The following is a 23,892-nucleotide window of genomic DNA, read 5'->3' on the forward strand; positions in this document are numbered from 1 at the left end:
TTTATTATTTATAATAACATTATATTATATAGTAAATATATAAACAATAAATAAATAAACAATAAAATAAATATTATTATTTTTGTTACCTTTTTTTTATGTTTTGGAGCTTAGAAAAATATGGAGGACTTTTAGAGCTTCGTGCTGATAACGTGTTGTGAAAAAGTAAAAATTTACGGTAAAAAGTAAAATCTCAAACTCTCAAAATTATCACACTACACACTTTATAATATTTTTCTCTCAACTCAATTATGATTTTCTTCACAAATGAGAGATCTATTTATAGAAAATTTTTACAAATAATCCAAAAATAAAATACATCATTACCTACATCATCACACACTAATTTTCAATATTCAACACCTAATTTTATCTAATTTTCAACATCCAACATTCACATTTTCAACACAAATATTTTTCACATTTTTAAACAGTGTCAAAATATTCATTATCCACATTACTCTTATTTTTACTTGAAATTAAAATTGTGACGATCCATTTTTCAATTAAAATTTAAAAACAAAAAACAATGGTGGTCCATCCATCATTACCTAAATTCTGGAGGGTGGGAAGCAATTTCATTGATAGTCTACATTCTCCACATCTCTTACTGTTTATTAAGTTTTGGTATAATATAGTCAAAACACTCATTGTAAATAGTATGGAGCTCGAGTCGAAAAGTCGAAAGGATTAATTCATTTCTGGGGACAAGCATCTAGGGTTAATGCCAATCAATCAATTGGAACAATATGACCGGTTGTTTTTCATTAAAATTTTTTTTTTCAAAATTACAGTTTAGTCTCTCACAAGTTTTCATAATTGTACAGCATTAGTCTTTTAATTCGAGACAAGTAGAGGCTCTACGTACTAACATGCAATTTGATCTGTTTACCGACTCTATTGAGGGTCATCAGGTGAAGAGATTGGATGTAGTTTCGAAATATGTAAGACCAGATGTATTCTAGCCGAGGATTCACCGTTGGGTGAAGATATCCTATTTGATCTGATGAGTTAGTAATGCAAGGAGTTTCTGGCAAGAGCAAGAAATGTTTTTAAGAGAAATGTCTCTTTCTAGTTGCACATACGATGTCACTATTATTACTCAAAGATACATCACATCATTATCGAATTCGTATGCAACTTTCGATATATCATTCGATCGGGATATTTGAGTTGAAACGGACCGTACTGTACGTTAATAATAACTTAAGGTTGTTGCAGGCATAATCAGTGATACATAGGGGATAATGGGGCGATGCTACCATGCGCTCTTACCATGATCCGATGGGTTTAATAAGACTTAAGTTCTGACATTCTTGATTAAAGTGTTGATGAAAAGAATGAGCCTAATTAGGATAAGTCTGAATAAGAATAAATATTATTCTGAATCACATGAAGTTGTGAACCCACGGCTAGCTATATCCATGAACCATCGAGGGTCACACAAGTATCAGATTCTGTGTTCCTGTCGAAATAGTCAAGTTCAATGAGTTGAATTTGACGACAGTAATTTGATGGAGATCAAACAGATTGTTTATAAAAGAGTTTATAATTGTATTCTATATATTGGAAGTTATGGAAGTTAGCTCAATTGTTGATTGAGTGAGGATAGTGGGAATGAGTGTTTTGGTGAAGGAGTTTATAAAATTAGCAGCGGTAAAAAATGGATCAACGAAAATTTTGATCTTCAAAATTTTCAATTTTCATTATATGAACAAGATTTGTACCCTTGATACATCATCGCTGTCTACTCGTCAATCGAAGTTATAATAAATTCACAATTATTTATTTAGTAATTTAAAATATACTAATTAAATAATAATGTTAATAATAGTGATTATTATATGTACATAATTTTCATGGAATATTCTAGAATGATATAAAATTGATTAATTAATTTACTAACAATTAAGTAAGAAATTAAATAATTATTATTATTTAATTTTACATATATGTCTATACATGTACATATTGTATACGTTTGTGTGTGTATATAATATAGATTGTGAATCATAATATGAACGAGATTCTTGACGGGATCAGGAATCAACGCTTATAAATAAGGTCATATGAAATAACACAATTTTACACAAAATTTTGATATACAAAATTCCGTCCAATTCCCTCTCCTCCACATTGAAAAATCTGCCATCTAGAATTTCCACAAGAAAATTTTCAAGTCCACGTCACCGCAGGATTTCGGATTGATTTGGTATTCAGCTTTGAATACGGAAAGGTAAATTAACTAAAACATCTTATGAATTATGATAAATCATATGACTCTCAAAGAAAGTTTTGAAGGAAATTAAAATTTTGAAACTTTTGTTATGCTTATGTTCAAGAACACGGTACTCCAAAATATATATGTTGGACAAACTTTGTTTAAGCAATATAACTTTGCGGGAGGCCTGAATCAAAGTCTGGTTGAGGCAGAATTAATAATCAAATTTGTAAATTAAATGCCTGAAATCAATAGGGATTCGAGGCTGAGTAATCCTCTACGTTCTTCTCTTCTTTTGGTTCGTGAGGAATCTTCTTCTGTAATTCCTAGTCTAAATTCATGTATGTCTTCACTATTCGGATTCTGTAGAGAACTGTCCTCAAATTGTACAAATATATTTCTTGGAAAATATACGATTGCTTCAGACCTTCAGTGTTTTTACTTTTTAGTCTTCTAGATTCGACAGATCATTACCCGATTGACTGAAAATTCTGTTGACTGTCTAGACTAGAGTTTGTTAAGTTCCTGTGGTAATATGCTAAGATCTCTGTTATTCCTTGAGTCTAGATTCTTGTTTAATCAAATTATTGAACATTTTCACTTAGCTGAATCCACAAATTCCCTTTGAGTGTTCTCTTGATTGTCCATAATTTCTCTTTGCCCTTTTCACATTCTTTCCCTCTTGGCCATTGAAACAAGAATTTCAATTCCTTAATCTTAAGAGGGTCTCCGTATTGCGTTGTAACTTTCAGTTTCAAGAACCCATTTGTTTGTTTAATTTTCATTTATTGATACTTTTTGTTCTTTTTTCATTGTTTCTTATTCCCTTGTTTTTTCTTGTACTTTCTTGAATGAATTTGTTAATGGGCTATGTTGTTTTGTTGCTTTCAATTCCAAGGACTCCTTTTTTATCTGTTTATAATTTAATTTTTTTGTTTCTATGGCCTCTGTAAGTTCTTGTTACTGTGTGCCATTCCCCAAAAAACTTCAGACCAGATGACTGTGTTATTTAAGACAACGTGAAGTCCCAAATGCAAAAATTGGATTGAGATAAATACAAAGTGAAGAGCATTTCTAAAATCCCATAAAATAGTCAAACTGTTACTTCCACAAATCAAGAACTCAAATTAGATTGCCAATAGAATAGAAATATTTTCCCAGAGATGATCTATGTGCACAAACCCAAGCGAAATGCTAGTATTTCCCTAGCTAAGCTAGTTACAACTCTCAAAACAAAACAACCGAATGACCATAATAACTCCCTCCCTCACATACTTATTCCTTCCTTTCTTTCTAGACTCTTGTAAGGATTTATAACTCATGAGCTTGTTTTATCTTAGGCCCATTACACATAGGGCTTGGGCCGTAACACAAACACATCAAATTTAATGTGGACGCACAATCTTGGTCATTGTCAAACTTTTAGAGTATGTTTGGTTTTGTTTTCATTGTTTCCCAGGGTTTTATGACTTTTACTCTTTTAGAGTATGTTTGGTTTTGTTCTCATTGTTTCCCCAAGGTTTTATGGAAATGTGAATTATCAACTATATATTCATATTTTTTGCAGGTCTTCGCTGCAGCAGATTTGTTGCATGTCATTCCAATAATAATTTATGCTGAATTAAACCAACTTGTGCTCTACACTAATGGATCGGGTTTTGGATGATTTACTCCACAAAAGGTGCCACCGTCTTGTTTGACTTATAAATTTTGCTTCTTATTATTTTCAAGTTCTTTTGATGACCTACCTAGTATACTTTGTGAAGGGGATCAACAAGGGAGGAAGCACTATCTTCGATTATTGACAGCTTTACTGTTAAATGTCGCAGCCAAATTGCTGGAAAAAAGTAAGCACATGCACTGCATTCTTGATCGGTTGCTGAATTAGCATTCATTTCAGCACTTTTTGCTTGATGATTCATGAACTTGAACAGCTATATGATTTGATAACGGTGTGCTTCTTTACCTGGATGTTTTAGTGAAAGAGACTAACTATGTTCCTTCACATAAAAAAACAATTTTTACTTTGCAAGCCTCTCAAGAAAGCCTTGATACCGTATCCAATAGACTTTTGGTGCTCTGTTTCCTTTCTCACTTTGTTAAAGATGCCTATGTGGCTAGTTGTGTACAAAACTTTGTTAAAGATGCCTGTGTGGCTAGTTGTGTACAAAACTTTGAGATGAATTACTCTTGATCTTCTGCAGCTTTGCATCATTAATGTATAGATGCTTGAACTCTTTCAAGAAGGCGTCTTCCAAAGAGATTGTTTTAGCTTCTCGTGTCCTCGGTTATTCTCCATCCTTAGCAACACATTTTGGTAGAAATTCTCTATTGCAATAGCAGCTGCTTATACATAATTTAATGCAGGACTCTTGGCAATAACAATAGGTTGTGGGGATAACGCACACGAACTTTACAAGGAGTCAGTTCCCATAATCTCACAAACATTCAGTTCTAGGAATGAAACATTTTTATTATCTGTATGTATGATTCTCAATTATTGATTTGCAGTCTAGAAGTTGAATTACTCATTTTTTTATCTCAATATCAATGCTAAAGGAAGTATCTCTCCATCTTCATCTTTTTGTTCATTATTTGAGTTATACTGTTATGTTGTCTACAGGTGATCGACTGTTTGTCAATCATCACATTTGTTGGTGGAAATGATTTTGAGGAAACTGAAGCTTCCATGCAGATAATGTGGAACTTCATTAATTCGAGACCCATCGAAAATGTATGTGCGCCCTTGTGTTTGAATATGTTTAAACTATGACGCACTATTATGCCATAAGATAACAAGACATTTCTCAAAATATTTTATTATTGCCAAATGTGGTGCGTGATTCAATAGATTTACGGTGAACTTTGTCAAGATCATTTATAAACTTCAGTATGCGGATTCTATTTTGTTGAGATTTGTTAAATTTTGTTGAGACAGAATACAATATTTTAACAATAAAAAACATGAATGCTTGTAATGCCCACTGAAGGTATGATTAGTTTGCTGTAGCTTCAATATTTTTCTCAGTTGTTTATCTCATGTATTGACTGGTGATAACCGAGTGATGTCCATTTGGAAAAAAACTAGTCCGGAGAGAAAGAGAACTATAGGCGAGACAAATCCAATTGTGATTTTACTTCTCTTATTCATTTTGTTACTTAGTTAAATGTATTCCTAATGAAGGTGCCTCTTAAAGGTCTTGATGACCAGACTGTAATTTAGAAGCTATGGCTTATGATTTCTAGACCACATATATTTTACATCATGATTCTACCTGATATTTTATCGCTGATTCCTTCTTCGACATTTCTGAATTTTCTCTTTCATTTCTGTTTTAATCTCAGGTTGTAGAAAGAAAACATTCAGATTCTATTCTGTCTGCAGCCATTTCTGCTTGGTCACTTCTTCTGACGACAGTTGATGGCTGGAACATCAATCACAATCGCTGGAGAGGGTAAAGTAAATACTCACAAATGATTAAAATTCCAGCATATGATTAGCAGTGTATTTAGCAAAGAATACTCGTGTATCTGTGAAGCATTTGCTAATGTTCCCTGCTTGGACCAGGAAAAAATATCATTGCCTAAAAAACGTATTCTTCAATGTCACTTAACAGGGCAATACGTTTTTTCATGGATCTACTAGAAGTGGAGGATCAATCCATTTCTATGGCAGCTCTGGAAGCCCTGGCTTTAATATGTGAAGTGGGATGTCTTGAGAAATTTGATAGTGATTCTTCTGCTGATAACACGAGTTTTATAGATAAAGAAAAGAACATATCAAATCAGTGTTTCTGTAAGCATGAGTTGCAACAAATTGTATCTAATCACGCCAAGAGACTTGTAAGACTAAGTGCCCTCGACAGTTCAGCTACTAAAATTCTGAAGATGAACTTTTCATGGGACGTTTTGAAAGTTTTGGAGGTATTAATTTATATTCTTCTGCACTGACGGTAAATTCTTCTATCAAGTATCTAATTTTTTCAAGCTTTTCAGGAAGGTCGTTTTCATAAAACTACTTTGAAGATTGGTAAACATAGCATGCAGTTACATACACTGTCCCAATTGCTGCAGGTATATACTTTTATATGATCTGCTATTCTTCATGTCTCTGATGCTTAGGCCACTATAATTTTTTTTTTTTGTGTGTTTTTCCAGGTCAAATTTCTCAAGCATTACCTGGAACATGGATTCATAACGCACATGCTGGTTCCTTCCATACTTCTTAGTATTGTTTAATACTCTGGTGTGACAATTCTTTGCTTTTATTATATTTAATCATAATAATGTTTATACAGGAAAATGAGTTTCTACATGATTTTTCAACTTCACACCCAGAAAACAAAAAGCAGATGCTGGACTGTACGCTTCTGAAAGAGAAGAGGTCCACCCCCACCCCACCCCCCACCCCCCTCCCCTCTTTTGGGTACTTTTTGAGTAACATGAAAGAGATAGTTACCTTATGTTTTGCATAAAAATTGGTTTATTTATCTGATTTTATTTAAATATAGGTTGTTATCCGGGTTTTTGTGCCTGAACATAGACAAAGTGACTCTGAAGATGACTCGCCAGTAAGTTTCTCAAGCTTATCTCAACAGTATCACGTTCTTAAATTTCAACTTTGTTTCATCATATGCTGTTTTCCTGTAAAAATGCATTTGCTGTCACGGATTAGGTGTTATTATCTAGTTTCTTTCGCTGTGCAGAGAGGTAACAGGCCATTGGACTCAGCTCTCCGCAAAGCAAAGACTCGGTTATTAAACAAGCAGCGGATGCTAAAAGGTTCCACAGCCTCGTTCTTTTTCCCATGTCATTGAACTTTGTTGAGATTAAAAATATCGAGGACCGACCAATATTATACAAGTATTCGTGGTTTCCGTTTCCTCAATTAATTTTTCATCCTTTAGGGGCTACCATGGGTAAATAGCTCCTAAGTAGGTCAAAGCTCAATTCTAGTCAAGCTTTACTCGTTAGTTTCTTCTAAATTTGAGCCCCTATAATCAAATCCTTGAGAGCTCCAAGATTGAGTCATCTTGAATCCTTTCATATTTATCTATTCTGATAACTGATTTTAGAAGATTAACCGTTACTGACTTGTTTCCTGCTTTTTGAAATATGGAGTTGTTTTAGCTTGAGCTAACTTGAAAGACGTGCGAGATAAGTTGTCACAATAGACTGCTAGATCATTTTTCTTGTCGAATTCTAATAATAAGATCCCCATGTATCACTTGACAATATTAGGAGCATAATGCGAACATATAATACTAAGAAAGCTTTTTCTGGTTCATCAGGCAAAGAACTTGCAACATTCGATGATTAATGTTGGGATGACGCTGCAGCAGTCTGCAGCAGTCTTTGATTCTTAACTCTATGAGCTGTTGTTTCGGTTCAGTGGCAGACAGTATGGCGGTAGCTAACTATCTTACCTTGAGATCTTGCTTGGCTTGCATATACACAAGCTCGCCTCGATACGATTGTAGACAACTAATTCGACAGCTTCGGGAGTTTTTTTTTTCCCCCTGTTTCTCATTTGTTTGGCTAGTATTTCAGGCTAATTTCTATGAATTCACCATGTGTAGTTGGTCAACAAGCACCCGAAACACGGTGTGGGGCCTCTAAAAAACACGAGGTCCCACATGATCTAGTGACTCTCGGCCCTCGGGTGAAATCACCCTTTGATGGACCATATTTGGCCATATTTATCACCAGTTGATTGTGTCAATTTGATTTAGCCATCTTATTTTTACAATCAGAACATTTTTTTTCCCAATATTTTGAGGACTTGGTATAATGCATGATGCTTGCATCCATGTTCTTGGCTGCTTTTTCCAACTCTATTTTACCTTGACATGATTTCCTTTGACCAGCTGAATTTTTCCCCCATTTCTTGTGTATGCTGGAAATATTATCTGAGGAATCAGATTTTGAAAGTGGATTTCATTAGTAAAGAAATCAGATTTTTGAAATAAATTAAACATATGTTTCTCTAAAAATGATTGATTTGTGAATGAGAATATGGTGACACTTGGAGTGAATTTGATAGCAATTTTGTTGGAATCAAAATCAATGTTTTTTTTAATAGTTTTGGTTTCAAAATCGGAAGTGTATAGATTCCGGTTTCGACTGAAATCTTAGCCAAAACTATGTGAATTTGTAATCAAAATTTAAAAATTAATATTAAAATTTTAATTTTTCTCCCTAAAAAAGATTAAAGTTCTTTGGTATTTGTAGAAAATTTAATTAATGTGATTAAGGTATGACTTGATGTAAATTAGATGTATTCCATATTTTAACCCTTTGTAATAAAATAATAAATAAATATTTAATATTTTTTGAAATACAATTGTTAAATAAATAATTTTAATTAGTTTGATTAACTTATGATGCGGACCGTGATTTATTTTGGTGATTGTTAAAAGTTGAAAGGAATAAACTTCAATCTAAATTGATTTAATCGTAACCAAATTGGAATCGAAAATATCACGAACTGAAAGTCGTACCGTGAGATTTTACTATTATCTCTTGAGATTTTGTATTTAATTTGTCATGAGATTTTGATTAAAAAAAGTAAGAAATCACATAATCTTTGTGAGTTGGTCTGTTGTGAGACGATTTCACAGATCTATTTTCGCGTGACGAATAAACTCGATCTATAATTAAAGTGAAAAATAATACTTTTAGAGTAAAATGTAATATTTTTTCATAAGTTAGATTTGGTTAAATATATATCTCACAAAATGAGGTTATGAAATCGTCTAACGTGAATTTTTATTTATTTTAATTTCCATGTTTTTAAAACTCTCGTACGGGCGAAACTAGAATGATCGAGTTGCTTCTTGCAACAAGTCAACTTTTTCGGTTTTAATAGTGACATTGATGGTGAAAGGAAGAACCTTCACCTAATTCAAGTGCATTGAAACCTCTTTCCGACTTTTTTTATGAGGTGCGGCATCGGATATTATTGTTTGATCTTTTCTATATTTCTTGGTTTGTTTTTGCAAGTAGTTTCATTTTCCAAATGTAAGGGGCTAAAATTGTGCAATTTTAGATACAAAAATTTCTTGTTTTATCAAAAAAATAGCAATATATATAGATATATCTTTCTTGATGCAATTTTCGATTTTTTTTTAAAAAAATTGCTTGTCATATTTTTTTTAAAAAAGTAAAATACTCGAAAAAGTGTCGATGATCTTTGCACATTTTGATTGTACATCTATACTTAATTCTCTTACAAGACAAGCAACGTGTCCAAGATTATTCAATTCAACTGCCCTCCCAAATTCGACGTCTTCCAGGGTCAAACAGCCCAAATCTCACGCAGGAACCTCATTCATTTGAGTGCTTGTTTCATTTGAGTCAACACCCGGAAGAACTGCACAGAAGTAAGAAATAACCCGATAGTAGAAAATCTCGATTCTTCCAAGATTCTTTGAAATTTCTAGCAGATGGGGTGTTCCACTAGATCAAAAGGTAGAATCTTGCTGGGGATTTTGCTTTTGATTTTCTCTGAATTCGTTGTGGGTCGGTTCGTGGTGGAGAAGAACAGTTTAAGGGTGACTTCACCGGACAGCATAAAGGGTATACATGACAGTGCCATTGGCAACTTCGGGATTCCACAATATGGTGGGAGCTTGGCTGGAACTGCGGTGTATCCAAAAGAGAATAAGAAAGGGTGTAGAAGTTTTGATGATTTTGGGATTTCTTTCAAGGACAAGGCTGGAGCTTTGCCTAACTTTGTTCTTGTTGATCGTGGAGGTATGTACTCTTTTGGAGAAACCCCTTTTTTGTTGTCTTGTCTAATTTCTATTTTTCACACTACATATGATGTTATTCTAATCTGGGATTTCTGATTTGGGTGCCATTTTCTGATAAGATTCTATAATCTACGGTTTATATTATTTTTTGTGATCCAGTATGGCACTTTTACTTTTATAGAAATAATCTAATCTGAGCTTTTTCATTTGGATGCGATTTTATTCTATATAATCTACGGTGTATCTTCTTGTATGAAATCAAATCTGGTATGTTTACCTCTTATGGAAATAACTAGATTTGATAGATGGTGGTTGGGTTTGAAGTCGTTCCTTTTGAAGTCTAATTGTCTGTTGTGGATACGCTTTCGGTTTATTCTCCCTCACAGCTAAAATAGCCTTGGCAACGGAAACCTGGCTGTTTAGATGGGGCTCAAATTATTTTTTTGATTTGCTTTTTTCTACTCGTGATCTTCTCATTAGCAAAAATCACATTGCTTCAAAAAAATTAACACATAGAACCAACTATCCTGATAATTTTTAAAAATTGAAGAGGTCGTATGTCAAAAATGTTAGTCAAACAAAGGTTAAATAGCTAAGTTTTTTTTCGGAAATCAGGTACAGGTAGAAGGAGACAGTCTATGACTTGGTGTGGGAATTGCTTAAAAGTTCGTGGATTTTAGACATATAGTCACTGGTAGTGCCAGTTGAGAAGTTTGAAAAAATGAATAATCATGTTACTTTTAATTGATAAATGAAGCTTTTAGCCGGGTCGGAGTCTGATCTTATTGTTTCATCTGAGTGTCATGGTTGCTGATAGTAATCACAACATTGATTTTTGAATCTTTATATTCTATTTAGCAACTTTTATAACTACGGAAAGTGCTAAAAAAGCTTAGAGAATTATGATTTATTTGTTTGATTTTCTGTAAGAGGTTGACTCAGTTAATAATTTTGCTCCATGCCACAGATTGCTTTTTTGCTTTAAAGGTTTGGAATGCTCAGAAGGCCGGTGCAGCTGCAGTTCTAGTTGCTGATAACATTGATGAACCATTGATAACCATGAACTCACCTGAAGAAGCTGGTGCATCCGCAGAATATATTTCGAACATAACAATACCGTCTGCGCTGATCGATAAAAGTTTTGGTGAGAATTTAAAGAATGCAATCAGCAGCGGCGACATGGTGAACGTGAATCTTGACTGGAGAGAAGCTGTTCCCCATCCAGACGATCGAGTGGAATATGAACTGTGGACTAACAGCAATGATGAGTGTGGAGTTAAGTGTGATATGATGATCGAGTTTGTGAAGGATTTTAAGGGTGTGGCTCAAGTCCTTGAAAAAGGTGGTTACACTAAATTTACACCTCATTATATAACTTGGTATTGTCCTCAGGCATTCACTATAAGTAGGCAGTGTAAGTCTCAGTGCATCAACCAAGGACGGTATTGTGCTCCAGATCCTGAACAAGATTTTAGCTCTGGTTATGAAGGAAAAGACGTTGTTCTTGAAAACTTGAGACAGCTATGTGTGTTTAGATTGGCCAATGAGACCCAAAAGCCGTGGTTATGGTGGAACTATGTTAATGATTTCCAAATTAGATGCCCCATGAAGGAGAAAAAATACAACAAGGAATGTGCTGACAGTGTTATCAGCTCATTAGGTAACCGTACATGTCTTTCATCACAAATTATCTGTCTTCATGTCATGTTTATTTTGTTCCATTTTTGGTGCATACCAGGGCTTGATCTTAAAAAGATTGAAAAATGCATGGGTGACTCTAATGCTGATTCGGACAATCCTGTTTTAAAAGAAGAGCAAGATGCTCAAGTACGTTTTATCTTGATGCTATGTTTGTCTGTGATGATAATCATGTAAAATGTCTCAGAAGTAAAAGTTCTATAGGTTGGAAAAGGGTCCCGTGGTGATGTAACCATATTGCCTACCCTAATGGTGAATGATCGGCAATATCGAGGTCTGTTTCTTGGGTAAAATAAGTTCCATAATCCATCAATCAATCTAGGTACTATCTTATCCAATGTGTTTATATTTCAGGTAAACTGGAGAAAGGCGCAGTTTTGAAGGCTATATGTTCCGGTTTCGAGGAGACAACAGAGCCGTCTGTTTGTTTGAGTGGTGGTAAGTTATTCGAATTGATTGATGACTTTAGATCAATCAATTGTTTATAACATGAAATCGAAGCTGCTGTTGTCTTGCCTGCAGATGTTGAAACAAATGAGTGCTTAGATAATAATGGTGGTTGCTGGCAAGACAAGACGTCTAATTTTACAGCTTGCAAGGTTCTTTCTGCTTTAATTTACGGATTTTTATCTAGCTTCTTCAACTTCTTCTGATAATATTTGTGTGTGCATATTTAGGACACATTTCGAGGAAGGGTGTGTGAATGCCCTATCATGAATGGTGTGCAGTTTAAGGGTGATGGCTACAACTCTTGCATTGGTATGTTTAATGCTATGTAGCACGGATACCTTAAAAAAAAAATTTTTTGAGGTATCGGATACCGATACGACACGGATACGGATACGACACGCGGATAAAATCCGTATCGTTGATTTTGTTTAGGGTTGACCAGTCGGATACGTTTTGGACACGGCGAGGACACGCCATGGATACGGCGTGTATACGTTTTTCGGATACGTTTGGGCAAAATTGCAAATATTTAAAAGTTTTAGGGGTTAATTAAAAAAATTAAAGTTTCTAAGGTCTAAAAGAAAAATAATTTAAAATAAATTAGGTTGGACTTTTAAATCCCTAAATATATTTGTCAGTCTCTTTCATTCTATTTCTGCTCAAAATATTGTATCTATCTCAATAATTTTTACATCTATCTCTATACATTTATCTGTTTCTTTCATTCTATTTCTGCTCAAAATTTTACATCTATCTCTATAATTTTTACATCTATCTTTATACATTTGTCTGTCTCTTTCATTCTATTTATGCTCAAAATATTACATCTATCTCTATAATATTACATCTATCTCTATAATTTTTACATCCATCTCTATACATTTGTCCGTCTCTTTCATTCTATTTATGCTCAAAATATTACATCTATCCCTAAATAATATTTTGTACTTAAGATATTATGATTAATGAAATATTACATCTATCTCTATAATTTTTACTTTTCAATACTAAATTTATATAAATATAAATATATATAATATTTATATATATTTTAATGATTGTCGTATCCTAGCCGTATCGTGTCTTATATTTTCAAAATTTGACGTGTCGCCGTATCCGTATCGTATTCGATACGATACTCGTACCCGTATCCATGCAACATAGGTTTAACGATATAATTTATTTTTCAGTTTGTTCGTTTGAGTGGTGGGTTTGTTATACTTGATTTAGTGTGTGTATTGTTGATTATTATATCTCATCTTATCTTTAGCATAGAAAGGTTAATATAAATTTTGTGTTTTTATTTCACAAACATTTTGACCTCCGAGGTACAGTAATTTAACTTGATCTGATGTTTTTTGTACGCAGCAAGTGGCCCTGGGAGGTGCAAGTTGGGCAATGGAGGCTGTTGGCACGAAAACAGAAATGGAATCACTTTCTCTGCTTGTGTGGTTAGTGATTCTTTTTGAGTCTGTCTTCAGCTTTTTTCCGAGCTAAAACTTGAATAAAATGGAAATTAATTTATATTTTGATGTCAGGATAACGAGGATGGAAAATGTGCGTGTCCTTCAGGGTTTAAAGGAGATGGTGTTAAAAGCTGTGAAGGTAAGAAATATATGTGTTTCACATTTTTTAAACTTAGATCCATCCAGAATAATAAAATTATTTTGGTAACTTTTTGGATACCATATTATAATTGTTGCTCGGCACATTTCCATCTCATATCATTCTCAGCTTAGTTTTTACCATATACCACACCCGTGGTTGACGTCATGCGGTAACACCATGATACGAACATGAGGCAGTGTTGGCAAAAGTTTAAGGGTTATATCTCTACCCTTAAATGGTAGTTACAATAGTTAGTTAGTTACAACCAATTGAATAAAAGGGATACAAGAGACTCGATTGTATTCATTCAAAAATTGCATAATAAGAATTCTCTCTCAATTCCCTTGAAATTCTCTTGTTCTTCTTTGTTCTTCGTCCTCATTCTTAGCAGTCCGGCTGACTCGAACTAGCCATCCTATCAATTGGTGCTCTTGTTGATTCCATCCTATGGCAGACAACACGAGTCAAGCAAAACTCGGTGAAATTCTCGCCAAACTCATGTCATTACACGCAACTCAAATGCTCTTGATTGGTAAGCAGAGTACCAGTATGGATTTGCTTACTGATTCGATAAAGAAATTTACAGATGGCTTTCGAACATTAGATGCCGAGGGCAGACAGTATCTTCAGTGTAATCTGAATTCATTTGCCGACAGTCTACCATCTTCTCCGATAGTCCTTAATTTTTTGTAGCAGCGGAATCCCAAATTGACTGTGCAAAGTACTCAACTTGATTCCACGCCCTTAAAAGTGCCTCGCTAGTCGCTTCTGAGGTGACAATTCCACAGCTTGGATTGCTTACATACAAAGGTACTTTGATCATTATAATACTCCGGATTCCCGACGATTGAAAAATGCTTCATTTTATTTGGATGGTATTGCATTAATTGGTATGAGTGGATGAGCTGCAACCCTTTCATTTCTTGTTGGAAGGAGTTTTTGGTAGCATTAGGTACGAGATTTGGTCCTCATGGCCCCATTTTTGGCAACAACAACAAGGTGTTCGAAGAAAACACCAAGGGGGATAGGGGAGGCGCAGGGACAGGTATGAATATCCTGCCTTTGGGCTTGAGGAGAAGAAGAGTGCTCATAATTTTCACAAAGTTACTGAAGTTGTGCATGAGAAACCTGCTGATTTTTTGTTTGGTGAGTTGGCCGACAGTTCCAAAAGTGAAAATGATAAGCAATTAATTCCAAGACAAGTGACTCCTTGTCCATGGGAGCTGAATTAGTTTCTAACTACAATAAGTATCAGATTTTTCTTGGCGAAGATACAAGTGGATTCATAGGAGCACCTGCCCTATCTGTCCAGTATAATGATGCTTCTATTGATTGTGGAAAAATTATTAAGATTTCTGATTGGAATTCACTAACTGAGAGAAAGTTAACTAGCGTGGCAACCACCAACACTCAAGTTCCGCTCTTCATCTTCACACAAAACCGATGCTTAATGCATCAATTGGTGGGGGAGAGGAAAGGGTTGTTAGCAGAATATTTCAAGCAAGATGTCGAGGACGAGGGCGGGCTGCTGGTCAAAGAGCACTGGCAAGATAGTGATGGATTGAGAGAAACACCGAGAAAGGTTGAAAGTGTTGGTCTTGAGGGAGTCGCTTACACTGGTCAGAGTTCAAAACAGGCGCTGCATATCATCAGAGTGACTGTCCAATTTGGTGGAAAAAACCTTGGTAATAGGGACTGAAATAAGAATGACACTGGAGCAGAGCATCAATTTGCTAGAAATTAAGTATGTTGATGAGGAGGGGCCGCAGATCTTCTGGGTCAAATGGATTAAAAAGGAAGTTCCTTGCATGAATTTGGGGGTGGTGTCGGGTAGGATTATTTCACAGGTACAGTGGTCGTAAAGCTTTGCATGATGGTTTAATGAGGTTCATAGAAAATATTCTGGTTTCAGTTGCTGAGTTTGAAGGTCCAGAATATGTTCCAATATTCCAATTTCCAGCGGCTTCGATTGTAAATCAAGTGGTGTCCACTCTTCTTATCATTCTTGACTACCCGAAAATAAAAAAAACACAAAAGAAATTCATACGATGATCACTCAAATATTGGTTCAGCGGGACGGGTTGCCGTTGGAAGAAATTGTTTTCTTTCATGGCACATGTCCAGCTTTCACCTTGAGGACAAGGTATTTTCTGAATGAGTGGATAATGATACGAACATAAGGCAACGTTGGTAAAAGTTCAAGGATTATATATCTCCTCTTAAATGGTAGTTACAATAGTTTGTTAGTTACAACCAATTGTATAAAAGAGATACAAGAGAATTGATTGTATTCATTCAATAAATGCATAATAAGAATTCCCTCTCGATTCCCATTGAAATTATCTTGTTCTTCATGCTCATTCTTAGAAGTCAGGCGGACTCGAACTAGCCATCCTATCACACCATTACCAAGTTGAGGGAACATAGAAGAGGAATTACGCATAATATCGAGTCACCAATTCAGAAAACACATATAGCGAATTGGTTACTCTTTATCTTTTGCATCAAGAATGTAAACATATAGCTAAATGATCAAGTGCTATTTGTGTTCTAGATGCAGTTTGCTTGTTTAACTTTTGTTCTCATATCTTTCATCTCTTTTAACACAGATATTGACGAATGCCTGGAGAAGAAAGCTTGTCAATGCCCTGAATGCAGCTGCAAGAATACGTGGGGAAGTTACGAATGCACTTGTGGCAAAGATCTGTTGTATATCAGGGACCATGATACCTGCATAAGTTAGTTCACTCCTAAATGTTTTGTTGTTTGTATGTATGGGTACATTCATAAATCTTCGGACTTATTTCTATGATGTTTCTTGTACAGGTAAGAGGGCTACTGGTGAGAAGTTTTCCTTGGTGGCTGTTTGGCTTATTTTGATTGCATTGGCCATGGCTGCCAGCGGAGCATATCTGGTTTACCGATATAGGTGGAGGGTAAGTTTTCTACGCTTAAATGCTGTCTTTCCTTGCATGCAAACCGCCAAAAAGAAAGAAGTTTGTTTGAGAGCAACTACACAATAATAGGCACTTATATTTGTTTCATCCAACATGTTCTACAAATATTATTAGAGCCCTACGACATTTTGTTATCCATATGTGTTGACTTATCATCTCTATATTATGCACTCTCCATCATCTCATCCCACAAACCGAACCATGTCTAGAAAACTTACTACTAAGCTCAATACCAAGTCCAAAGTGAAGGTAAGGAGGAAACTGAAGGTTAACCATATCAGTAGTCTGCAAGTTTTCAAGAACACTCGCACACTACATCATTTATAAGCCATCCACTGGAAGATCCATTTTCTTACATCTTACCATTTCTTTTTCTGTGCGCGCCCATTTTCAGTCGTATATGGACTCGGAGGTAAGGGCTATAATGGCGCAATACATGCCTCTAGACAGCCAGCACGAGGTTCCAAGTCACCAAAATGAAGGCAGTGCTTGGAAATGAAACTGACTTGGATCTTTTTCTCGACAATGGCGATACACCGGGCGCGACTTGCTGTCCGGAAACCGTGGTTTTGAAGGTAGATAGATACACAAAACGAGAATTGTCCTAATGTCTGCATTTCTTTCAATGGACAATGTATGGGTGTTGATCACATTTATTCTTTTAGTAATATAGATAAAAACAACAAAGCGTTCGACTCTATTAATAGATATACGTACATTAATCAAATACATATTAAAAATTAATTATGTTTTTTTAATCAAATAATAATGCTTCTTCGTATTATTTAAAAAATTAAAATAAAATATACATTAAATTTATAGATGAAGTATTGTATTTCGTTAAATTCAAACTTTTTCTTGTTGGATATAATTATATATATATTATGCATGCTAATTATAAATTAAATTACACTTTTTGTAGGTACTACGTATTTTTTATATATATAAATATATTTAAATTTAAAGTATTAAAAGTTGATTTTGGAAAAAAAATAACATTGATTTTGGATCTATATTACAATCTATATTTAATAATTTTGTCTCATATATATTTGTTACTGAATTACAATATTTAGAGTGACTTGAAATTATAACCAAAACTTAATTGCTAAATAAACATTAAATAACGTATCACCGCCATTATTTTGATTGTGGTTGAAATCCTTCGTCGTTCGATCGATTTCTACTCGATTATTTTGTTGATAGACAAATTAATTCATCCTAAATCGTCTTAAATTAATTCTAAAATGTACGGGCTACTAATTAATATTTACCACATTTACGTAACTTCATAAATTTACTCTTGCTTACTTTTATAAATTTATTTACTCTTGCTTTACTTAAAAATCTTTATTTGTTCACAAAACAAAATAATGGGAAAATGCGTAAATTAAAGAGAGAAAGAAGTTTATAGAGGTTCGAGAGGTAATACAATTGCATTTTTTTTAGATGAACTCACGGATTATATATACATAAGACAGGTCGATCTGGCCGAAACCATCTCCACAACTTCTTAATTGGCTCTAAACCATTCGATCAATCCCTATAACATAACTCATCCTCTCTAATTATAACGGTAGCTTCGATGCTACATGTGGGGTCACTGCCCCTACATAGTTTGGATGGACAAGATTCACTGTGATTTTAAAAAAATTAGTGGACTCCATGCATGTGGCTAAATTTGAGCCCTTGATTCTATCATGGGATAATGCCCTTACATGTAGGATGAAATCAACCAATTATAACCGAAGTTCGTGGAAGATTATGTCCACAGAAGACTCATTTCCCCCGACCTTATTATCTATACCTTTCAAATTAAATAAATTACAGCTCACTAATCTTTTATTAGATAAATACTGGTGCCCATCGCATGCATGTACATAATAGAAATTACATTAAAATTAAAAACATTTAAAATGTAATTTTATATTAGTTTTTTGTTATTATAAATTGAATAGAATTATATTCAAATTATTTGTTGTATATATGTACGTATTAATTTTATTTTGCAACATTCAAATTATTTGTTGTTCAATTAATAATATTAAATACATCTTAATTACAATTCACAGTGCTAATTCAACATGATTAATATATTAATGTAACCAAGTGATGAATTTGGTGCATAATTAAAGATTTTTTTATTAAAATTATAATTAATGCTTGCAAAAATTTTATCTGCCTTACTAAAATTTCTACAAATATATATTTGGTATATATCTCAAATATCATAATCATTGTACAGAGTCTGGACGGAGTAATAAAGCAATACTCTATTACTCGCCCATATTCAGAGTACTTGAATACTATCAAGAGCTGATTTGAGTTTTGCATCATCAAACCAAAAAGGATAAAAAAAAGTTGATATGGATTACAACCGAAGACTTCTTAATGTAAACCAGCAGCCCTGATACGACGATCATTGCACAATCAAGAGTACGTGTACAGAGTAATCCAAGGCATTTTCGGGTTTTCTTGTTTACCTAAATCCGGAGGGGGAAGCCTGAGGACCAACCCCGGCTGCTCTTCTCATCGCCAACAATTCGTCATAGTTCTGATTACGACAGAAGGAGTTAAAATAAACCAAAACGTGCCAAGGCGAGAGTGTTAAAAGTAGACATTGACATATTGTAGAAAGAAATACCCGTTTCTCAAAGGCAGCGTCTTCAGAGTCGATGATCTTGTCAGCAATGCCATAGTCGATAGCCTCCTGCGCTCGGAAATACTTTGGGCGTTGGATGTCCTTCTCAAGTTCTTCTTTTGGCTTTCCAATCCCCTTGGCTAAAAGCTCGAGGTAGGATTCTGTGTTTGCGTCTAGCTCTTTAGCCTAAGGCAGTGTAGAGGGTATAAACATGATGCGTACAGAGACTATGACATAAATATAAGCATGAGAGAAAAAGTGAGACCTTAAGCCACATATCTATGACGGATCCACTTGATTTGCTGACTTTAGGAAGATATAATTTTGCTGCAGAATAAAACTGAAAACAGTAAACAGCCAAATAATGGATAGAAAGTGTGAACAAATTTCCAGTTGCTTTGATATCTAAAATATAACTCTGGCCATTTCAGGGTAAAATGTAGAAGATGCTCTCTGAAAAAAAATTGCTCTTCGTATCCGTTCTTATCGTGCAACTAAGTGAATAAATTGTTCTTGGTATCTTACGACAATAAACCTTTAATACCAGACAAAAAATGACTCTTCAGCACGCCCTAAAGAAATTTTTGACACCACCAAACAAGAAGCCTAAACTGAAAAATTAATACAGCTGTAGCTCGACGTGGCTCAAATCTTCTGAATAAATGTTCATAGAGACAAAAGTTCTTCTGTTGAAGGAAGAACTGGTGTTCAAGATTTATGACTCTGACCCCTTACTGAATCAATGCCGCTAAACAACCAAGTCCAAGCAAATATTACATTACGTAGATCAGTAGATGACTGGAGAAAATTTAATTGGAATTTCTCTTTGGACCAATGAAATTTTCTCCTTGGACCAATGAAGAAAGCATACACATCACGTGTGGCAAAGTGTTCTATTATCTAAAAGAAAATATTATGTTACAACATCACACAGCAATCTATAATAAATAAATAAAAATGATAAAGTAAAATTAAATTACAATTTTTTTAAGTCTAGTGACTTATATTACGTAAAATGAAAAAATAGACAAATTATCTTAACAAATGTAGTTACATTAAACTTTCATGCTTGAACTATTCACAAAAATCATACACAATATATAAATTATTAAAAAAAGAAATGCACTGCATCTCGTACATCACAATACAGCGGCAAATTATGGCTCTTAAGTTTAAAATAATTCGTAATTGAAATTTTTATAAATTATGTAGGGATATTTTTGACATCGTACCTTTAATACATAAAATAATTTTTCTACCTCATAACGTTTAGCAAACAACAACAGATAACAATAGTAGATAAATGTGTAAAGATATCATATTCCAAAACTACAAAATACAACATTCTCTTTTGGTTGATGTTAGGCCATTTTCGGTATTGCACATTTGGAGCCCCAAAACCATTTGCATGAGGTATTCTCCCTTAATAATTAGAGAGAGATGCTAAAAGATGAGTCAAAATGCATGTATTCACTAATTAATTCAAATGTGCTAGCCATAGTATCATAAATTGAATATCAATATTTGAAATAAAGCTAAGTAGGACGAAAGTGAACAAAGTCTTACTAGATGAGTTCGGTTGTAATGCTCGATATCCTTTTGCTCCAAGAGATAAAAGCATCGCTGCTTGACCATATGCCATTCCACAGTTTACGGTATAGACATCTGCCTTACAGTACTGTAAACGCAAGAAAAAAAGGTTGGGCTGGAAGTTAAAAAGCTACCAGAAACCAAAACATCAAGGCGGTTTATATGTAGATAGGCTAATCTTAATAATATATCAGTTTTTGTTTCATCTCATGATTATTGTAATGCATTTCAAATAAAAAATGTGAATCCACTCAGATCTTTTTTCTTTTACTTCACTTAAGCTTTCAATACATTTCATAAACCAATGCATTAAATTCTATGCCATATGCCATACTCAGGGGCTTACTGCCATGGTGTCAGCAATTGCGTAGGCCTCAGTTTCCGATCCAACAGTTTCCATCTTTTCATCCTATGTGAACATACAGGGGCATCAGATGTTGATTAAACATAAGCATAAGATGGACAATTCGGATAAATTGTATATTGATTCAAGCAAAATGCAATTAGTTGTAATGTGGATCACAGGAGAAAGATTTAATAACAAAGAGAAAAAAAATGAGTGCATACTGCATAGATTAAAAGATCACCTGGGTTCCTGATGAATTGATGTATAGATAAATTGGTTTTGTTGGGCTGTCATAATCTAACCACATAAACTGTGCAACGATAAGCTCGGTAACAGCAGGTACAATCTGCAAATCGAAGCATACCATGACATGAATAAAAACGCAAAAAGAAAAGGCAATGAAAAAAAAAGAATAGAAGAAAAGGCGATAATAGAAACAGATGATATACTGGCATTCCCAGATACACAATTCGAGCATCTAAAAGTAACGAAGGCAAGTCAGGAGGAGCAGTTCTAGGCCTTCCAGATCCTCTACCACCACCACGGTACATGCTGACAGACATGCTGTATTTTGATGGACCTCTTTCATCAACACCACTCAAACTCCACATTCCGCCATTATTCAAATAATTGCAGGCTGATGAAATACTTTCCTGAAGCACAATGACAATCAAACATCTTCCATTAAAATATGATTCTCAGCTGACCAAAATATAAAACTTTTTAGTGCCAATGATATTGCAATAGAGATTTTTCCATTCAAATTATCATCTTCATGCTTACTATCTGAATAAGAGAAAAATGTATCTAAACCATAGTTAATCCCAATAAGAAGGCCCGTACCCAAAAAAACAGAAACAAATTTCCATCCATTTCCATGAATAAACTTAGCCAATTGCTCACTGTTAAAACTTGGAAAAGATGAAAATCTTGAAAAGAATCATACCTCCGTGACTTTTTCAGCCTGCCGGCGGACAGGACTATCTTCGGTCATGAACATGTCCATCTGTGAAGTTGTGAGGCCATAAAGATACTGAGGTGTGTTTTTGTAATTGTCCATCACTACAGAGTACAGCATAGGTGGCAGATTAATATCCAGCTAAATAACAAAATGAGAAACAATTTTAAAGATAAACCAGAAATGAGAAAACGAGCAACCTCCCATAATTTATGTTCCCTACAATTTTAAACTACTAGTAACCCTATCTGATAGTCCAAATCAGAGCCATTGCCGTACATTCTAACAAGAAAAAATTCAAATACACAGTCCTACTTCTGTTCCAACTGAAAAGAAACCAGCTCAAGTAATAAAATTTTCCATAGACAAACCTAGTAGAGCACAAATCATGCGAGCCCATCAACAGAAACATCGCAACATACTTTCAAAAACCTATCTTTTGTTCAGCTTAATTTTCATTTATTATACAAAACACAGCTTTTTTCATCCAAAGAAAAACATCTTTACATTATTATTCAAATATCTGAGACAAGTAAGTCGGCATACACAAAAAACAAGAAAAACAAAGGACCAACAAATTCCACAAAGATGGTAGCTAAATCCCAACAACAGTTACACACCGAAATCCTTAAAAAGGGCAAAAGGATAAATGTTCCTCACATCCATCCTTGAGATTTTCTTGTCTGAACTGTTTAGGTATGTGGTCGTACGATTTCTGCGCCACCGGGGACATGAACCCCCATCTCCTCGAGGCGGTGCTTCTTGGCTTGGCAGCGAATACGACCTTCGAATTACGCAGAAAAGAGGCAGCATAATTGCTAAACAAATCTCGATTTTCGATGGCTGTGGATGAAATAGGTGACATCAGTAGAGATGATGAAGCAGCCATGAGAAACTCAGTATAAATCCAATATTCAAGAAAATATTTTGCTAGTTTGAGGAGAGGGGAGGATGGATGATACAAATCAGTTGCTTCGACAAACTATTGGGCCTGACTCGACTTTTATTGGGCTGATTTTGCTCCATTAAATGGGCTGGATTAATTGGTTTAGGCCACAATTTGGTGACCCGAAATGCTAAATGGGCAAATTGCACGGGTTTGAGGAGGCATCCATTAACTTAACGATGGTTAAATAAAATCGAAAAACGATGTGCTAATGTATTCCAAAATCTCATAAAGCATTATTATTCATTAAAATTTTCAAGTAGAATATTTGATTAACCAATACATGATCGGATTAGTTAAAATATCCAGATGGCTAGACAACGTTAATTCTTTTTAAAAACATTATTTATAATCTTATTTCAGTATTTTATTTAATGATTAGGTATCAAGGTCTCACCGATCTATATTAGTGAGACGGAATGAGCCAGTCAATATCTAGAATGGACAATAATACTTTTGACATAAAAGTAATATTTTTCATGGGCCAGTTGGGTAGAAAATTTGGATCACAAAATTGAACCATTAAACGATCTTATATGAGTTTTTGTGTTTTTTATTCACGCCTTCTTATATGATTTTATTTTGAAACTTAAAGTTTTAAGTTCCAAAAGGAAACAATCTTGTTAGTGGATACATGGCTTGCCCCAATAAGGAAGTTTCTTGGTTTACAAGTTTAATATAATTATCATGACCTGAGATAATTAACCGCATGCATACCCAATT

At 34.4% G+C, this 23,892-nt stretch overlaps 3 protein-coding genes across 11 annotated transcripts; 2 read left to right on the top strand and 1 right to left on the bottom strand.

The window, feature by feature from the left end:
* The first annotated feature begins 2,217 nt into the window (after positions 1–2,217).
* LOC140957888 (uncharacterized) lies at positions 2,218–7,975 on the top strand. Of its 8 annotated transcripts, none has more exons than XM_073415304.1 (14): positions 2,218–2,236; positions 3,789–3,902; positions 3,988–4,068; positions 4,426–4,508; positions 4,589–4,701; positions 4,845–4,955; positions 5,567–5,676; positions 5,839–6,145; positions 6,218–6,295; positions 6,380–6,430; positions 6,520–6,605; positions 6,733–6,792; positions 6,897–7,003; positions 7,513–7,973. In XM_073415304.1, the coding sequence occupies exons 2-14, from the start codon at positions 3,868–3,870 to the stop codon at positions 7,539–7,541; spliced, it is 1,251 nt and encodes a 416-aa protein (XP_073271405.1). In that variant the 5' UTR covers positions 2,218–2,236; positions 3,789–3,867; the 3' UTR covers positions 7,542–7,973. The 8 variants fall into 8 exon arrangements, with proteins under 8 accessions (XP_073271405.1, XP_073271403.1, XP_073271401.1 ...); XM_073415302.1 differs by lacking the exon at positions 2,218–2,236 and adding an exon at positions 2,377–2,519; XM_073415300.1 differs by lacking the exon at positions 2,218–2,236 and adding an exon at positions 2,394–2,562.
* Positions 7,976–9,452: 1,477 nt separating this feature from the next.
* LOC140957880 (vacuolar-sorting receptor 3-like) lies at positions 9,453–17,406 on the top strand. Of its 2 annotated transcripts, XM_073415285.1 has the most exons (12): positions 9,455–9,976; positions 10,943–11,635; positions 11,714–11,802; positions 11,878–11,947; positions 12,028–12,111; positions 12,196–12,272; positions 12,351–12,432; positions 13,492–13,574; positions 13,662–13,728; positions 16,341–16,469; positions 16,558–16,667; positions 17,083–17,406. In XM_073415285.1, the coding sequence occupies exons 1-12, from the start codon at positions 9,667–9,669 to the stop codon at positions 17,185–17,187; spliced, it is 1,899 nt and encodes a 632-aa protein (XP_073271386.1). In that variant the 5' UTR covers positions 9,455–9,666; the 3' UTR covers positions 17,188–17,406. The 2 variants fall into 2 exon arrangements, with proteins under 2 accessions (XP_073271385.1, XP_073271386.1); XM_073415284.1 differs by having other exon boundaries at positions 9,453–9,976; positions 10,943–11,802.
* Positions 17,407–18,880: 1,474 nt separating this feature from the next.
* LOC140957881 (ATP-dependent Clp protease proteolytic subunit-related protein 1, chloroplastic) lies at positions 18,881–23,177 on the bottom strand. The gene is made up of 9 exons (XM_073415287.1): positions 22,884–23,177; positions 22,212–22,327; positions 21,715–21,918; positions 21,507–21,611; positions 21,266–21,328; positions 20,896–21,007; positions 19,595–19,656; positions 19,333–19,515; positions 18,881–19,242 (listed from the first exon to the last, which is right to left on the bottom strand). Exons 1-9 carry the CDS (start codon positions 23,110–23,112, stop codon positions 19,168–19,170), a joined length of 1,149 nt encoding a protein of 382 aa, XP_073271388.1. The 5' UTR covers positions 23,113–23,177; the 3' UTR covers positions 18,881–19,167.
* Positions 23,178–23,892: the final 715 nt, after the last annotated feature.

Source organism: Primulina huaijiensis, chromosome 14 (genome assembly GCF_012295235.1).
Source record: "Primulina huaijiensis isolate GDHJ02 chromosome 14, ASM1229523v2, whole genome shotgun sequence".
Classification (NCBI taxonomy): domain Eukaryota; kingdom Viridiplantae; phylum Streptophyta; class Magnoliopsida; order Lamiales; family Gesneriaceae; genus Primulina; species Primulina huaijiensis.